Consider the following 14,708-nt stretch of genomic DNA (forward strand, 5'->3'; position numbering starts at 1 on the left):
CTCTAAAAACAGTCTCAACACAAACATTATAGGCTTTAAAAATGTACTTTTATTGCAGGACTTCAGTATTAGTTTCTGTAATTATACAGATAAAGTATTAAGGTTCCTACTGCTGTTTTTTTCACATGCCAATCAATTTTTTCAGCTAGCAATGAAATGTTAGCCTTCTGCACTGAACTGCTCATTAGTTTAAGCATTCCATATCTGTTCTCCTCGTACAGTTCTGTAAGAAAAACATTGGAGAACAATGTATCAAAAGAAATTACAGAAATCAAATCTGTAAGAACCAAATGTAGACATGAAAACCACTGTCAATCAAAGATCAAGACATTTTAAAAGTCCAACATAACCAGTTTGCAACTCCCTCAGTTCCCCAATTGGAAGCATTTTATTAACTGCAAATGCTGATCATGTTGGGATTTCAGTGGCAAATAAGATAAATTAAAAAATACAATGTAAAAGCATGATTATACTGGAAACAGTGACAAAAAAATACAGCAAAACGGACTGTGTAGCTCTGTCCAAAACTACTCCAACACATTTGGAGAAAATAGTTAAGCTTTGATAGTGTATAAAGCCAAAGACTCATATTAGGCTGCTTTCATTTTGTAGATATTAGCCCCATTCTGTAAGATCTGCTGTGATGTAAATATACTCGAACAGCGCCACAGTCTGTTGCTCATGCGTGGAGTTAAAAGCATCAGAAAAAGAAAGAAAGAAATTAGAATGAAGTCAGTAAAGTGCAATTAACTGATAAAAAGAGAAGTGTAGAATTGTGATGCCTGATGTCCATTGAGACTGTTGGTAGGAACTGTCCAAAGATGAAAACAGGAGCATCTTTCTCTGCAACCAACACCTGACGAAGCCTCACCTCCAAACAAAAACTCATGTTATTCCCTCTTAAAGGGCCAACCTCAAACTGTGGAACCACTGTAGAAGCTTTTATTACTCTTTTTTTTATGGAGTGGGGTTACTCTTCCTTTTTAGGTTCTGGTGCCACTGATGCAGAACTCGTCTTGGCTGTGGCTCCTTTGCTCTCGCCGGCCTTTTCCTTCTTGTCCTGACTGTCGATCCGGTCGTGCTCCCTTTTCACCATTTCCTCCAGCTCTGCCTGGAGAGACAAGACAGACAGAGAAGTGAAGATGGACACAACAGGACATTTTGAAGGAAGAATGGCCATGACAATTTAAGTAAAACTGATCATTCTTTTGCATCTATTTCGGCGTCCTTTCGAAGCAGTGACTTGTGACCACAGTATCACACAGGAAAATCAGAAATAGGTTACCCTGACATTTCAAAAGCTCACACTACTTAGAGCTTCTGTTGCAGTTGTGGATTTGAGACTTTATATATTAAGACAGTCAGCCTTGTACAATAGTGTTTACTCTTCAGGCCTATCACATGAATACTTAAACAATACAGAATTTAAAGGGAAAGTCATTCTGGTCAGTAGAAGCAGGGTGAGCTTATATACAGGGATTATATTTAAAGAAGAGGGACTACAACAGTGACCTTACTTGTAATAAATTATTAAAACATTAGTGAGTGACTGAATTACTGCTGTTTTTGCCTTGACCTCATCACTTCCTGACTACTGTAGTTATATTACTAATCACTCTATGGCATCACGTGCATTAGTTCTGTGGTGAATAAACTGTGTTCAAACCACTGTGTGAGAAGAGCAGCCTCACACATTTAGATGGTTGACGTGAGAGAAGGGTTTAACTCACCTTCCATCCCAGCAGGTCAGCTAGAGCCAAACAGCCGTCATCACACGTACTGATGTGCGCAACGTCTCTGGAAGAAAAGAAAAACAAACCCCCCAGTGTGTTAGGTCACTTCTTTTCAAATAAAGCACAATAAAACTGAGAATTTTGATATTAATACTTCCTATACTTAGTTTTATCATTTTAACAGCTGAATTTAACAGCTTATTAACATGTTGATAACAAAGAAAAGTATCTGCTTACAATAACTGTGTGAAAACACTGTGGTTACAGTGCAAGTGTGAACCAATAATTGTGGAACCTGCTTTCACCACTAAAATGTATGGATACTTATATCACAAATATACTATATTAATACTAATATGTACTGTGTGCATTTAACTTTAAAGCTTTGTATAGCTTTACCCGAAAAAGTTGTCTGGGTCTGATAATCTGGATCTGGATCTTCTAAAGGTTGCACCTGGTCTCATTTCTTAACCATTGCTCATGTTTTTTAGTATTTAAATAAAGCACATCCCTAAAATTTGGAAAGAAGCCTTCTCTTCTCTAAATTAGGCTTTTGTCAGCAACAGGCTGCTTTTGAGCAACAGATCTCATTATGTAAGTTGAAGCTGCTTCTTAATACAATGAAAAGTACATTTTTGATGTTCTCTAGAGCCCAACACCAGACCTCCAACACTATTGGCATTTCTACCTTAGAAGGGGAAGCAATTAAAAGTACCATCCTATAAATATTTGGATATCTGGTAGATGATATGCTGTGCTTTGCAGTGCATATTGAGCACCTAGTAAAGAAATTAATGGCCAGGCAGTTTTTACAGTTGAAAATAGCATGGTTTAATTTCTCAAAAAAGCCTTGTACAGGCTACAGTTTAAAATGCTCTAGACTATGGAGACTGCCTGATGTACAGATTCTGTAAAACACAAAGCAGTCTGTTTTTTATATCCAATGGTTCACCCAATACCCATCACTGACAGTCTTTCCTGGCCTTCATTAAGCTTGGGGACACATCATCATTATGTTTTTATTTACAAAGCATTAATGGGTAAACTCCCTTCTTATTTCTGTAATTTTTTTTTTTTTTTATCATTCTATGACTCTTGTTCCTCTAGATGGCCTCTATACAAAAGTCCTAGGTTTTATACAGAACTTGATAGAGCAGCATTCTCTTATTTCCCTCACTGGTCTTGGAGTTACCTTCAAAATACTTTACAAATGAATGTTTTTTGTCTTCTTGAGGGAATTTAAAACTCTATAAAAGAAACTATGTTGGTATGTACTGTACTAAGTGTAATTGCTATTCCAAGCTGAATTTTGTCTCATGTACCTTTCCTTCCATTTTCTTGTCCTTTCTTTAATCTATTATTTTATTTGTAAAATATTCTAGATATTTGTCATGTTTGAACCTTGTATGGACTGGTGTGTCCTCATGACCACATATTCCTCAAAAAAGATATTCATTCTCAAGGAACTTCCTGGCTTCCTGGCACCGTTTGAATGTCATGATGACTGCAAGTTAAGGAAATTTTTAAAAATACCACAAAGTGCCACTATACTAACTGACAATAAGGTATATTTTTCAGGCAAATACTTTGTCACCCTCTGGTGGCACAACATGGCAAAACATTTATATGTTTTGTATAAACGGTATTTACTCAATTGTGCACATTCAATTGGCACGTATCTTATTAGGTTGATTCAAATATAATATTAATCCAGATTTGGCTTCATTATAGCAACATGCAGCAACTGGTGGATAAAGGTAACTCAGTCAGACAAAACATGCAGATAAATACATTGATGTATCACCTATAAGCTTTATCTGAGTCAAAGTCCATCCCTCCTCCAAAACCAAGCAACCCAAACAGAGGGTCAGCCTGCACACAGAGACACAAACAAAGGTGATGAAGCACAGCATCCCAGGAAAACATAAACTACAGAAAAACAAATGAACATAATGAAAAAGAGAGTTAATGGCAGTACTAGGCTCACCTGTCCTGCTTTCTCCATGTTGATAAGCAGCCTAGGACAACTTTTTGAAACCCTGAGTGGCAGAAAATAGAAATACTGTACAATTAAACCATGTAATTATGAAACTGTGAGTATTATATAATTAGTTAATTAATATAATTAGTATATAGTCAACATGGATTTTTACATTATTATGGACAATGGAGTTTCATCTTCAGTACCTGCCAACGAGACCTGCAAATGGCTGCACTTGCAGAGACGTCCCCATGACAATTAGAAGATCACAACGAGGAAAGTCCTGACAGTGGAAAAAAAAAAAGGATGTTGTGAAGTGTTGTTTCTGCAGAGGTGATATCTCACACCACTTTCAAATGTGTGTACAGTTGTAGAGTTCAACCAAGTGCTTACCATCTTCATTGAAGTGAAGAACCGGACTGGCAGATTCTCTCCAAAGAAAACAATATCTTTAATGAAGGGTTAGTGGACAGAACAAAGATGATTATAATGTCACAAAGACATGCTGGTTCAGCAGTTAAGTTTTTAAACAAAGATACATGAGATTATGAAAAATAATCTTTTAGACAGAGGAAAAATGAAAGTACAATAAAAAAGGCCTGCATTTTACTGACCTGGCTTGACCAGACTGCTGCACTTGTCACATCTGGGAATGTCATCAGAGAAGATTTTTTCTACAGAAGACACAGAAGGAGCTTTAGAGAACTGAAATTTTGAAAGAAAATTAAACCTTCTTCACTCTAGTCTAACAGAAGCAAAAAAAAAAACTAAAAACCTTTCATCCAGTCCAGGTTGTACTCCTTACGACAGCAGAAGCTCACACAGTGCGAGGTGTAGAAAGTCCCGTGGGCTTCAATCAGGTCATCTCCTTCGAGTCCTGCCACGCGCTCCAGTGTGTCAATATTCTGAAATGAAAAACCATGTATTCACTTGAAGAAAGAAAAACAACACAGTAACTTGGTGTGAGGTAGGCCGGTGTTTTCTCCTACCTGTGAGTAGCAGCGTCTTAAAAGCCCTTTCTCCTTCAATAGCTTAATGAAGTAGTGACAGATGGTTGGCTGAGCAAAAAGACAAGTTGAACAAGAGAACAAAGCATTAGGTTAACTTCACCATGAAGTTCCATTTAATGGGTGATCTTAAAGTCAGCAAAACCTGTAGTACCTTAAACTGCCCTGGGTAAAGCTCCTTTGCCAAGGCAAAAAATGGCTCTGGATGTTTCTAAGATAAATCACAAAAAAGAGTGTTAACAATATGGAAAACACTGTGAGGAAGATTGGAAATTGAATGCAAAAAGTTAATAATATAAGTACATATTATTATAATAATAACAAAACACACAAAGCATAAAAAGATCAATAGTCTGGTCTAGAGTAGATTGCTAAAATCAATAAAAGTCAAAGGTAAGTAAAGCAATTAAACTGAAAATATTTCAAAGCTCCTGAGAAATCTGTTAGATACTATGTCAGCCTTTGAATATGGTCAAAGTGAACTTAAACACACCTTAAAGTAATCAATCTGGAATATGGCTTCTGGGTAGGGCAGGTTATATTTCTGCAGGTTCGCATAAAGGCCAGTTCCTGGGGAGCGGAAATCAGGGATCCCAGCCGCTATGGACAGAAAAAGTGGTCAGTGTTACTGGCCTATAAACAATAAGCACAATAAGACATTTGTTTTAAATGTTGCACTGGAAAAAAAAAAACAAGCAACTGCTGGTTTCCCAATTTATAGGAACTTTTTTGTTCATCCTAGAAAATACTGAAAACATCTCCTCCAAAACCAATCATATATCAGCAGAAGGGGCTGGCCAAGGGAAAGTTAATGTCTAGATCCAAAAATAAATTAAAATCACCTTTTGAAGACTTATATATTTTGAGAGCACATTACTTCTAGTGTCCAGCACAAGTTTGTTTATTTGAAATTTTTTTTTTTAAATAATTAGATGGCATTATATTCAGCATAAATGTATGTTTGCATTCTTTGTCCATCAGTGTCATTCAAAGCATAACTTTGATCCTCTTCTATTGGACCTATATTAGACTTATGATAAGTTGTAAGGTCAATTTAAAAACCTTTTGCTACTCTTTTTACAGTGGTTACAAATATCTAATAAACTGAGACAAATATATGTTAAAATGTATTAAATTAGTTTAAGGTATTTTAATTTGTAGATATTATATATGCAATGTATATACAAATAAATATGGTGAATAAACAATTGAAACTTGTAATTAGTCTCCCTTCTCTTGCTATTTTATCCCCTTATCTTGTGAAAAAATACAAACTATTAACTATTTTGTAAAACAGACACCCTAGAGGACCAACAGTAAAGATTTTACAGTTTAATGAAAATTGGAACTGTACTTTAAGGCAGGTTTTATAAGTGGCCAAAAAACAGATGTTAATTTTCTGTCCATCCATTACAGAGGGATAATTACTATTGTTAAGCCAGAAAATTAGGTTAAAACATTTTTTTCCAATCACACATCTAGAAGTGCTCATTGTTCCCTGCAAAATGCAGTATCATTCATCTTTCTACCATCAACAGTTGTGAAAGGGCAAACAAAAATCTAGTAACGCTGTCCATCGGTTCCCGCTCGGCCAACCCCAGAAAATGACAAGACCACAGCACCAGTAATGCAGTGATTTCAGATCTTAAATAATGCAAAGAACACAAGATAAAAGTCACTGTCAAACAACAAAATAAAAATGGTGAGTTAACAGATCAGTAACTTACTGAAAAACCCCGGTTTTTAAATCATAATTTCTATGCATTTTTTATGCTCTCCACCTGTTATATTGATGTGGGGTGCTTTATGCCACTGCTGATGCAAAAAACGCCAAGCAGCTTGTGCCTGATTGACAGCTTGTCTAGAAATTTGGAGTGGTCTCTTAACTTCTTTTTTTCCAGAGATGCAAATAATGTAATTACTAACAGTGCTGAGATACTCACATGTGGATATTCCTGCTCCAACCATACAGATAATGTTTTTACCTGTGAGGATACAGAATAGTGTTTAACTCAATACCTGCATTATGACAGATGTCTTCTAAGCAGTAAATCAATGTCCCAGAATCAACTAAAATAGCTGTGGGTAGCATACTAGAAGCAAGAAATGACTCACATTTCCCACTGAGAATATATCGTGCCACTCCTTCCAGAGTCAACTCATCCAGAACTTTGTCTGCAGAATCAAGGCCCAAGGTCCTGGAGAAGAGGGAGCGCAGGAAGTCCACTGAAAAGGGATATTAAAAATCAGATTAGACCAGAGTGTGTTTAGGATCTGAATAACATATGATAACTTTATGCAACGTTTTCACATACTGTCTTCGTCTCCTGCAGCCTCTCCCTCACTGCTGTCGTCAGATTGTTCCTACAATGAAAATAAACCAAAACAGCAGCACTGGACAATGAATTTGGCCTCTTTCTTTCTCTATAGTCACTTGATAAAAGCTTTATTTTGATTTTGCTCAGTGGTGGAATGTAACAGAGTACACTTATTCAAGGAGAAGTGAGGTATTAGTGGTGTAAGTCAAGGATCTGTGTATGTGTGGAGATAAATACATCTTCCACCATTGCTGTACCATTCAAATTTTTTTTTAAATTATTTATTTATTTATTTAATTTATTACGAACATGCAAACAAAACAAAATAAAACAAACAAAGCAAATTAAGACAAAAAAAAAACAACAACATTTAAATGGACAGAATCTATCTTCAAGCACACACAAGTCTGAATATTGCATGGTCGAAAAGGAGTAGGAAGAAGTATGAACTTATTTAATCCTACCCCCTCTGTGATTTTACACCTTTAACATTAACTTAATACAACAATCAAACAATACTATTTTCCTAATTTTAGCATCGAACCACAACAATCCATAATGCAGTAACTGAATTATTCACAACAAAATGTTCATGGCAGTGCAGTCATACCGACTCAACTGCCATGAACATGTTGTTGTCAAAGCTGTCAAAAAGCTAACATAAACCCCACCCACTTGGTAACATACACAAAAACAGTGTTAGCTTCATTAATAAAGAAAAAGTTTGCCAACCTCTGGTTCTGGCGTAACCTCCTCCTCTTCTTCGCTTTTAGGAAGTTCTACAACAAGCAAAATCAGACATGTAAAGATCAATTCAGGAGATGTTAGCGTTAGCTGCAAAGCTAACTGGATTAAAGCGGCGCAGCACTGACTGGAATTCAAAGTATTCAAAGACCGGACAAACATCCTACCTGGTGCATCAGACATTTATCCGTCTACTGAGACCCTTCAGCCACAACGGTCCGAATGACAATCAATTCAATCCCTATACTTTAGCAATTTACTCCAGATGTTCGCTACAGAACTGGCACTGACTTGTATCCGTGTTGTTGTCCGTCAGAAACACAGTCCGTGCTGGTTGTGACTTGGATCCCATGCCAACATTGGTTCCTACGTTAGTGTATGATTAAATATTACGCCACGTTTTTTCATTTGAATGGCCACATGTGTAAAGAAAAAAAAGACAGGAATATGTGGATATGCACTGCTGAAATACCGATACTTTTAATAATAATAAAAAGGAATCCATGACATTCGTTTACACACAAAGCAGGAAACACGCTACTCATGTTGGAGAACACAAGCTTAGCTCTTACTATTCTACGGAATCTAACACGTGATTTTTAAGTGGACAAAGTATCTTTACATACCGATGTGGTAAGAATATCTTCATTCCCACTCTCGATCTTCTGTCTCCAGTCTTCACCCACTGCGGGGTCTGTCACTGTTGCAGTACATGGCTCACAGTGGATTATGGGCTTTAGCTGTCACAGAATACACAGTTACTAATACTGTAATGTGTGGCCATATGGTTTTCATAGTGTGCAAAATACAATGTGGTTTTACCGATAAAACAAAATGATCTACAATAATTATGATAGTAAACACTTTATTACAGGCATCATATTTACAATACATCATTAAGTTACTGCTCCATATACAGAAAAATGGGGGAAAGAAAACCTGATTTTGTACTATAAATAGCTATGAAGACCCCTTTAATATGAATATGAATATGGTGGGACTGAAGGAAAATTCCACACGACAAAGAATTGTAAGAACATTTACCTTTGTGGAAATACCAAATAATCCAACAAATATGAGATTGTGCATTTTTATTTGAAATTGTCTTGTCCTTGTCATCTACATAGATCTCATTGGATATTGCTATTTTATAATTATTCTTAAGTCTGTTAAAGGTCCAGTATGTAAGATTTAGGTTGATTTAATCACAGAAATTAGTTGTAATATTTATTTAATAAATATAACATTGGAAAAAAATAAACACTGTTTTTTCTTGCTTACAATGAGTATTTTATATCTGTTGAGGGGTCCAGTTGTTTCATTTTCATACAGAATGGGCAAATTTACTTTTTTCTCCAATTTTATAGCAGCTTGTATACAGTGTTTAGTTGCTTTACACACACCTACAATGTTTGAGTGTAGAACTGAGTTAATATCCCAGTAACTTCAAAGTCCAGAACAGACAGTGCATCAGATCCATCATCGCATCACCAATCTTAGGGGGGGGTTTGTTCAATTGGCTCTAATTAACACCTTCACTGCTACATCCCCATAGATATTATACAAAGAGCCTTTAAGAACCAATACACCCGAGTGTATCTTCATGATTAGCCTACACAATATGAGAAACATCCACAGAGTCCTATTTGAGCCTCATCTGATTGCTTATGTTGGATGCGTTGTTTATAAAATAATGTTTCCTTACAGACAGTGTTTCAGGCTGTCTTTTGTGATGTGTTTATCACACATCATATCGCAAAGATAATTACATTAATCAGGTCTGACATCAGCACATTCTCAGAGGCCTCTCTCTTTGTATCTTCTGATTTTTGTCTCTTCATGCACTCTGCCCTTGCATATGCTGCACCTTGCTCTCTTCATCCTCCTGGACAAAACTGTAGTCATATCCAGTAGCTACTATGTCGCACTTTGGTAACATATCCTCCAGCAGGATGACGACCAATCCAGGACTTTGAATTCTAGGGAGGGATGACACATCCAGACGTTTCAGTCCTCTGCAAAACACACACATCAGGGTGGGAGATTAATACTTCAGTGTTCGGTAATAGTGGTGAAGCTGTGTGTCTTGAGCAAAAACGTGAAATACTTCAGATTCCTTAGTGCAGCTAGGCCTCCTGTGGTAATGTGTGGACAGTGAGAGATGTCCAGTTCCTCTAGAGAGTCCTGGAACACATGGAGCCTGGCCAGAAACCAGTCGTCCACCTCAGGACAACCTTTTAATGACAGAGTCCGCAAAGATCGTTGTGTGTCTGAGAAAAGAAAAAGGGAAATTCTTTATGAGAAAGGCCAAATTTTTACATATTTACTGAATATAGATTTATTTATTTGTAATTAATTTGCAGAAGCAGAGGGTCATTGATATTAAAACATGAGGGTAAAGCCCAGGTTACCCAGGTTTTCCAGTCCTCTATAGTTGACCATTGTGTTGCTCAGGTCTATTTCCTCTATTTGGACATCTTTGTAGTTCACAAAGTCCCAACTGAATTTGCCCTTTGTGTTTGCGCGGAACCAGTCCGACTGGTTTTTAAACCTGCAAAGTAGCACACCTGAAAACTTACATACTGAAGTAAAAGAAATACAGAAATAAACACATAAAAATAAAAAAGAAATTTAAAATATCATATTAAACAAATTGTCTTGTGTGAGTTGACTGACAATATAACACTGTTTTCAGAGCATTATAAATGACCCTGTCATGTCATTTCAACCATCTTCAAATAGTTACCTCCGCCAAGGAGGTTATGTTTTTGCCAGGGTTTGTTTGTTTGTCTGTTTGTCTGTCCGTTAGTGTGCAACATAACTCAAAAAGTTATGGACAGATTTTGATGAAATTTTCAGGGTTTGTTGGAAATGGGATAAGGAAGAAATGATTAACTTTTGGGGGTGATCCGGAAGAAATCCTGGATTCTGGATCACTTTGAAATTTTCGTTAACATTGTGGTAAATGGGGCCAAAATTTTTGTTTCCCAATATCTCGCTTAATTATTGACCAAAACTCATAAAATTTAACTCAGGAATTGACAATGGGGTCCTCTATCACATTTCAAAGGCTGATCCGGATCTGATCCAGAAGGCGGATTTTCTCTCAATTTATATAAAAAAATGGGGGTGCCCTTACTTTTTGGCCTACTGTGCCTTTAATATTAAAGGTAGAAATTTCTGACAAGCGCCATCGTGTAGCTCAGTCAGTTCCGCATTGGGAGTATGCCACCGGATTTCATGTAGCTTTAATACTTAAGGAGCTAGATCCAGAAGAAAACCACCATTACGAGAAATGTGATTTTCGTGAATAACTACTGAACTAATAAGGATATAATTATGAATCCAGTTGCTAATGGTATGTTTTCATGGTCAAGGAATCTTAAAATATAGGTAAAATAAATATGGGACTAATATTTATGGTGGAAATCACAATATGGGGGAATTGTGCAAATCTCATGCAATTTGACTCAGGGATTTACAATGGGGTGTTCTATCAAATGGCAAAGACTGATCCGGATCTTTCAAAAAGTTAAGGACAGATTTGGATGAAAATTTCAGGAAATATTGATACTGGCACAAGGAACAAATGATTAAATTTTGGTGGTGATCGGGGGGGGGGGGGGGGCGCACTGATCTGCCTTGGCAGAGGTCTGCGCTCTCAGAGTGCTTTTCTAGTTTATTTTGCATCCAATAACAGGTTCAGAGAGCAGATTGACATGCAATTTAAGATAAGATCTTGAATCAGTCATAAAAAAAATGTTTTATCTATGCTCCAGTTGACTATTATAGTTCTCTTTTCTCATTTTAAAGCAAAAAACAAATAAGTGTTTTCCATTTAATCCTGAATGCAACTGCCAGAATTTTGACAGGATCCAGAAAATAGAAACAAACACCTATACTTCCATCTTTGTACTTTTTGCCTGTAGGTTTTAGAACTGATTTTAACATTTGTCTCATTACTTTTAAAGTTCTGAATGGTTTAGCACCAAGATATATCACCAGCCTTTTAATCCCTCTATTTTCAAAACAACCCCTGAGATCCACAAATCCTGCTCAACTAGTGGCTCAACTAGTAGCCCCAACTTCAAAACTCAAAAATAAAGTTGATGGAGCATTTGCAATCAGCACCACCCCAGTCTATGCAACAACCATTCAGAGGAGATCATCATGGCTGAATCTGTTTCTCTATTTAAATAGCTCCATAAAATTGGGTTTTCCTCACAGTGTTATTCGTTCCTTATATATTTTTTAAAAAAAAAGCTTTTCATTTTGAATGATCATCATGCTAAATTTATTTTGAGTATGCAAAGCTTCTATCTTTATATATCAACTTGAATTGGTTAAAATAATAATGTTTTTCATATAAAACCTCCAAAAATAATAAACAAAGACCAAATAAAAGACAGTAACACGCATATATCATGCCAAAATACCTCAAAAGGTAACCAGAAGTAGAGCCTCTCAATAAAGCCGTAGTAGTTACCTGAGTCCTCCTTTTAGAGTCAAGATGAAATGTGCTGCTGCTACTTGTGGACCATAAAGACTCGCAGCGTATCCAAGATAACTGCAAAAGGCAGAATGAAAATGTCAACAAAGGTCACCAGTGGCTTATAATAGCAAATGACATTCCAGCACCTTAACCTCCAGGTTAAAGACATTAAATGTTTCTTACGCGTTCTTCTTTTGAATTCCCGTCCTCTTCCTGTTAAACATCCAGGTCAGGAGCATCTCTACATCGTAGAAATGCTGGGTGAGGTAAAGGAGGAGCCTCGTGTGCACAGGAGGTCGGGTCATTGAGCTGGAGCTCCATGGTCGCCTAGCAACGACGAGGAGAGCTGGCAGCTGGCAGCATCTGTGTAGTGACTGGGCACAGAGACAGAGAAGACAGAGGTTGGCGCTTCAGACAGAAATAGAGAAAAGTGAGCACGCTACACTATTGTTATCGCATTTATAGCTGTGGTTGTTGTTGTGTCTGAACTCAAGTAAGGGTACACATTTATCTGCAGTCCTGTGGTGGAAAATAACTACATTTAATTAAGAACTGTAGTTAAAACAATTTTGAGGTACTTGTACTTTCTGCAAATTTTAGCACTGTATACTGGCAATACTGGCAATAAAACTGGTCTTATGATAGTATGAGTGCAGTGTTATAAATAATGTGATATACTGTTGTTTTTCAGACTAACTTCAGTAAACTGTGTGCCCTCTCCCTTCCTCCTGTTTTACTTTATACTATTGCATTGAAATGAAAGTCAGATGGTTTAAGACAGGTAATAATCCAACTTCATAGTGCAAAAAAAACAAGAAAAAACAACTTTTGTTTCCATGGACAATAAGAAGTCGTTGACGTTTCTTAAATAAAACAGATCATTTGTGCTGTAAATCTCATGTATTTCCCCTAAAGAGTTTAAGACATAGAATGAAAAGGAGATCACACTCAACAGATTTTTTTTTTTTTTGTCTTTTCTGAAATTACACTTGTATCAGGAGACACACCTTGCAAAAAAGAAACATTGAGTTTTGCACATATTTTGTACAAGTACTGATATTTTCTTATGCTCACATCTACTTAGAGCTATATTTATAAAATACAGAATGTAGAATGTAAAATTACGTTTTAGATAGCAGTTAATTTGCAGATATTATTAACAAAGTAATTTAAATGACCATTACCAGCAGCAATATTATTTATAATTCTAATGAGGGAAAGGGTATTACTTAAAACGAGCTGCCAGTTGTACTTCAGTTTATTGCCTGCACAATATTTACACTCATTCTTCAGAAATAATAAAAATCGATTATATAAATGCACAAATGTAATAATACTTTATCTCCTTATCATGAAAACAGCAGCCAACCAGCAGTTCTGTCCTCTGTTTTCCAGGTCACCAAATATTAAGATTTAGCACATTTTTATGTTTGAAGCAGATAAGTTGGAGACCAGAGGAAGTATTATTCACTCTAATGGATTGTTTTTGTTATTAGCCGTTCTGTAATGCAACAGCAAACGTTCAACTGTTGACAGCGGGTACAGTAAATGAATTAAGTATACATTTTAAAGGTAACTTACCCGTAAGGCAGCCGCCATGATGTCAACCCTGAACAACAGAAAGTGGTAAGGGACAAACTTTGTAGCAGCGCGTTTTGTATTTGTTAATATTCAAAGTGTTCGCCACCAGGGGGCACTCCACATGCGTCACTGATCCTGAGCCTAAAAAATCATATATAAGACAACACATGAGACGATACTAGTAGAAAGTAAGTAGATTTATTCAAGTACTGCACAATATTGAGGTATTATTGAATATTAATACTTTCCTTTGTGAAATAACATAAATGATAAATATTATATGCACATCTTAGAGGCAAATACCTTTGACTAGTTGCATTTGGTACATTTACACTGTAACATGCAATTATTATTATTATTATTATTTTTTTTTTTTTTTACATAAAACATTTATGTTATATATGATCCAGTACAATATATACTAAATTACCCAGTGGCACCCAAGAGCCCCAAAATGTCTCCACACTGACAAGGTAATATGCTTATGTGTATTTAATTGGGGCAAACACAGAAGAAGAATTTTCTATAATAAAATATAATTTGAAAGGAACCGTTCTATATAATGCTTGCTTAGTTCTATTCTTTTGGATTTAGTATGTCTATACTGTGATATTTCCTTTTCAATGTAATAAAGGATCTGGGTATTTCCTCCACATCTTCATGAATACAGACCACTGCACCTAAAGGAAATTCTTGGATCAACCTATGTAAGCCAAATTGAATCAAACAATAACCATGAAACATAGGAATACATTGGAAAAGTAAGAATGGTGATCAATGATTAGAGAACTGTCACCATTTACACGTTTATCAGTTGAAAAGATAATTGTACAAATTTTCCTTCATTGGTTA

The 14,708-nt window shown here is 36.2% G+C and overlaps 2 protein-coding genes across 3 annotated transcripts; both read right to left on the reverse strand.

The window, feature by feature from the left end:
• Positions 1 to 71: 71 nt before the first annotated feature.
• On the reverse strand, positions 72 to 8,512 carry sirt2 (sirtuin 2 (silent mating type information regulation 2, homolog) 2 (S. cerevisiae)). Of its 2 annotated transcripts, none has more exons than XM_030151827.1 (16): positions 8,410 to 8,512; positions 7,772 to 7,818; positions 7,037 to 7,085; positions 6,837 to 6,947; positions 6,665 to 6,706; positions 5,215 to 5,321; positions 4,876 to 4,932; positions 4,704 to 4,772; positions 4,490 to 4,619; positions 4,329 to 4,388; positions 4,108 to 4,163; positions 3,921 to 3,997; positions 3,721 to 3,772; positions 3,538 to 3,605; positions 1,731 to 1,797; positions 72 to 1,111 (listed from the first exon to the last, which is right to left on the reverse strand). In XM_030151827.1, coding segments are annotated over exons 3-16 (1,038 nt in total). In that variant the 5' UTR covers positions 7,038 to 7,085; positions 7,772 to 7,818; positions 8,410 to 8,512; the 3' UTR covers positions 72 to 970. The 2 variants fall into 2 exon arrangements, with proteins under 2 accessions (XP_030007687.1, XP_030007686.1); XM_030151826.1 differs by lacking the exon at positions 8,410 to 8,512 and adding an exon at positions 7,951 to 8,296.
• A 370-nt stretch (positions 8,513 to 8,882) lies between these two features.
• On the reverse strand, positions 8,883 to 13,915 carry dmac2 (distal membrane arm assembly component 2). Its single transcript, XM_030151829.1, has 6 exons — positions 13,857 to 13,915; positions 12,459 to 12,649; positions 12,270 to 12,350; positions 10,195 to 10,334; positions 9,891 to 10,053; positions 8,883 to 9,798 (listed from the first exon to the last, which is right to left on the reverse strand). The coding sequence occupies exons 1-6, from the start codon at positions 13,872 to 13,874 to the stop codon at positions 9,621 to 9,623; spliced, it is 771 nt and encodes a 256-aa protein (XP_030007689.1). The 5' UTR covers positions 13,875 to 13,915; the 3' UTR covers positions 8,883 to 9,620.
• Positions 13,916 to 14,708: the final 793 nt, after the last annotated feature.

This window comes from Sphaeramia orbicularis, chromosome 13 (assembly GCF_902148855.1).
Source record: "Sphaeramia orbicularis chromosome 13, fSphaOr1.1, whole genome shotgun sequence".
NCBI lineage: Eukaryota > Metazoa > Chordata > Actinopteri > Kurtiformes > Apogonidae > Sphaeramia > Sphaeramia orbicularis.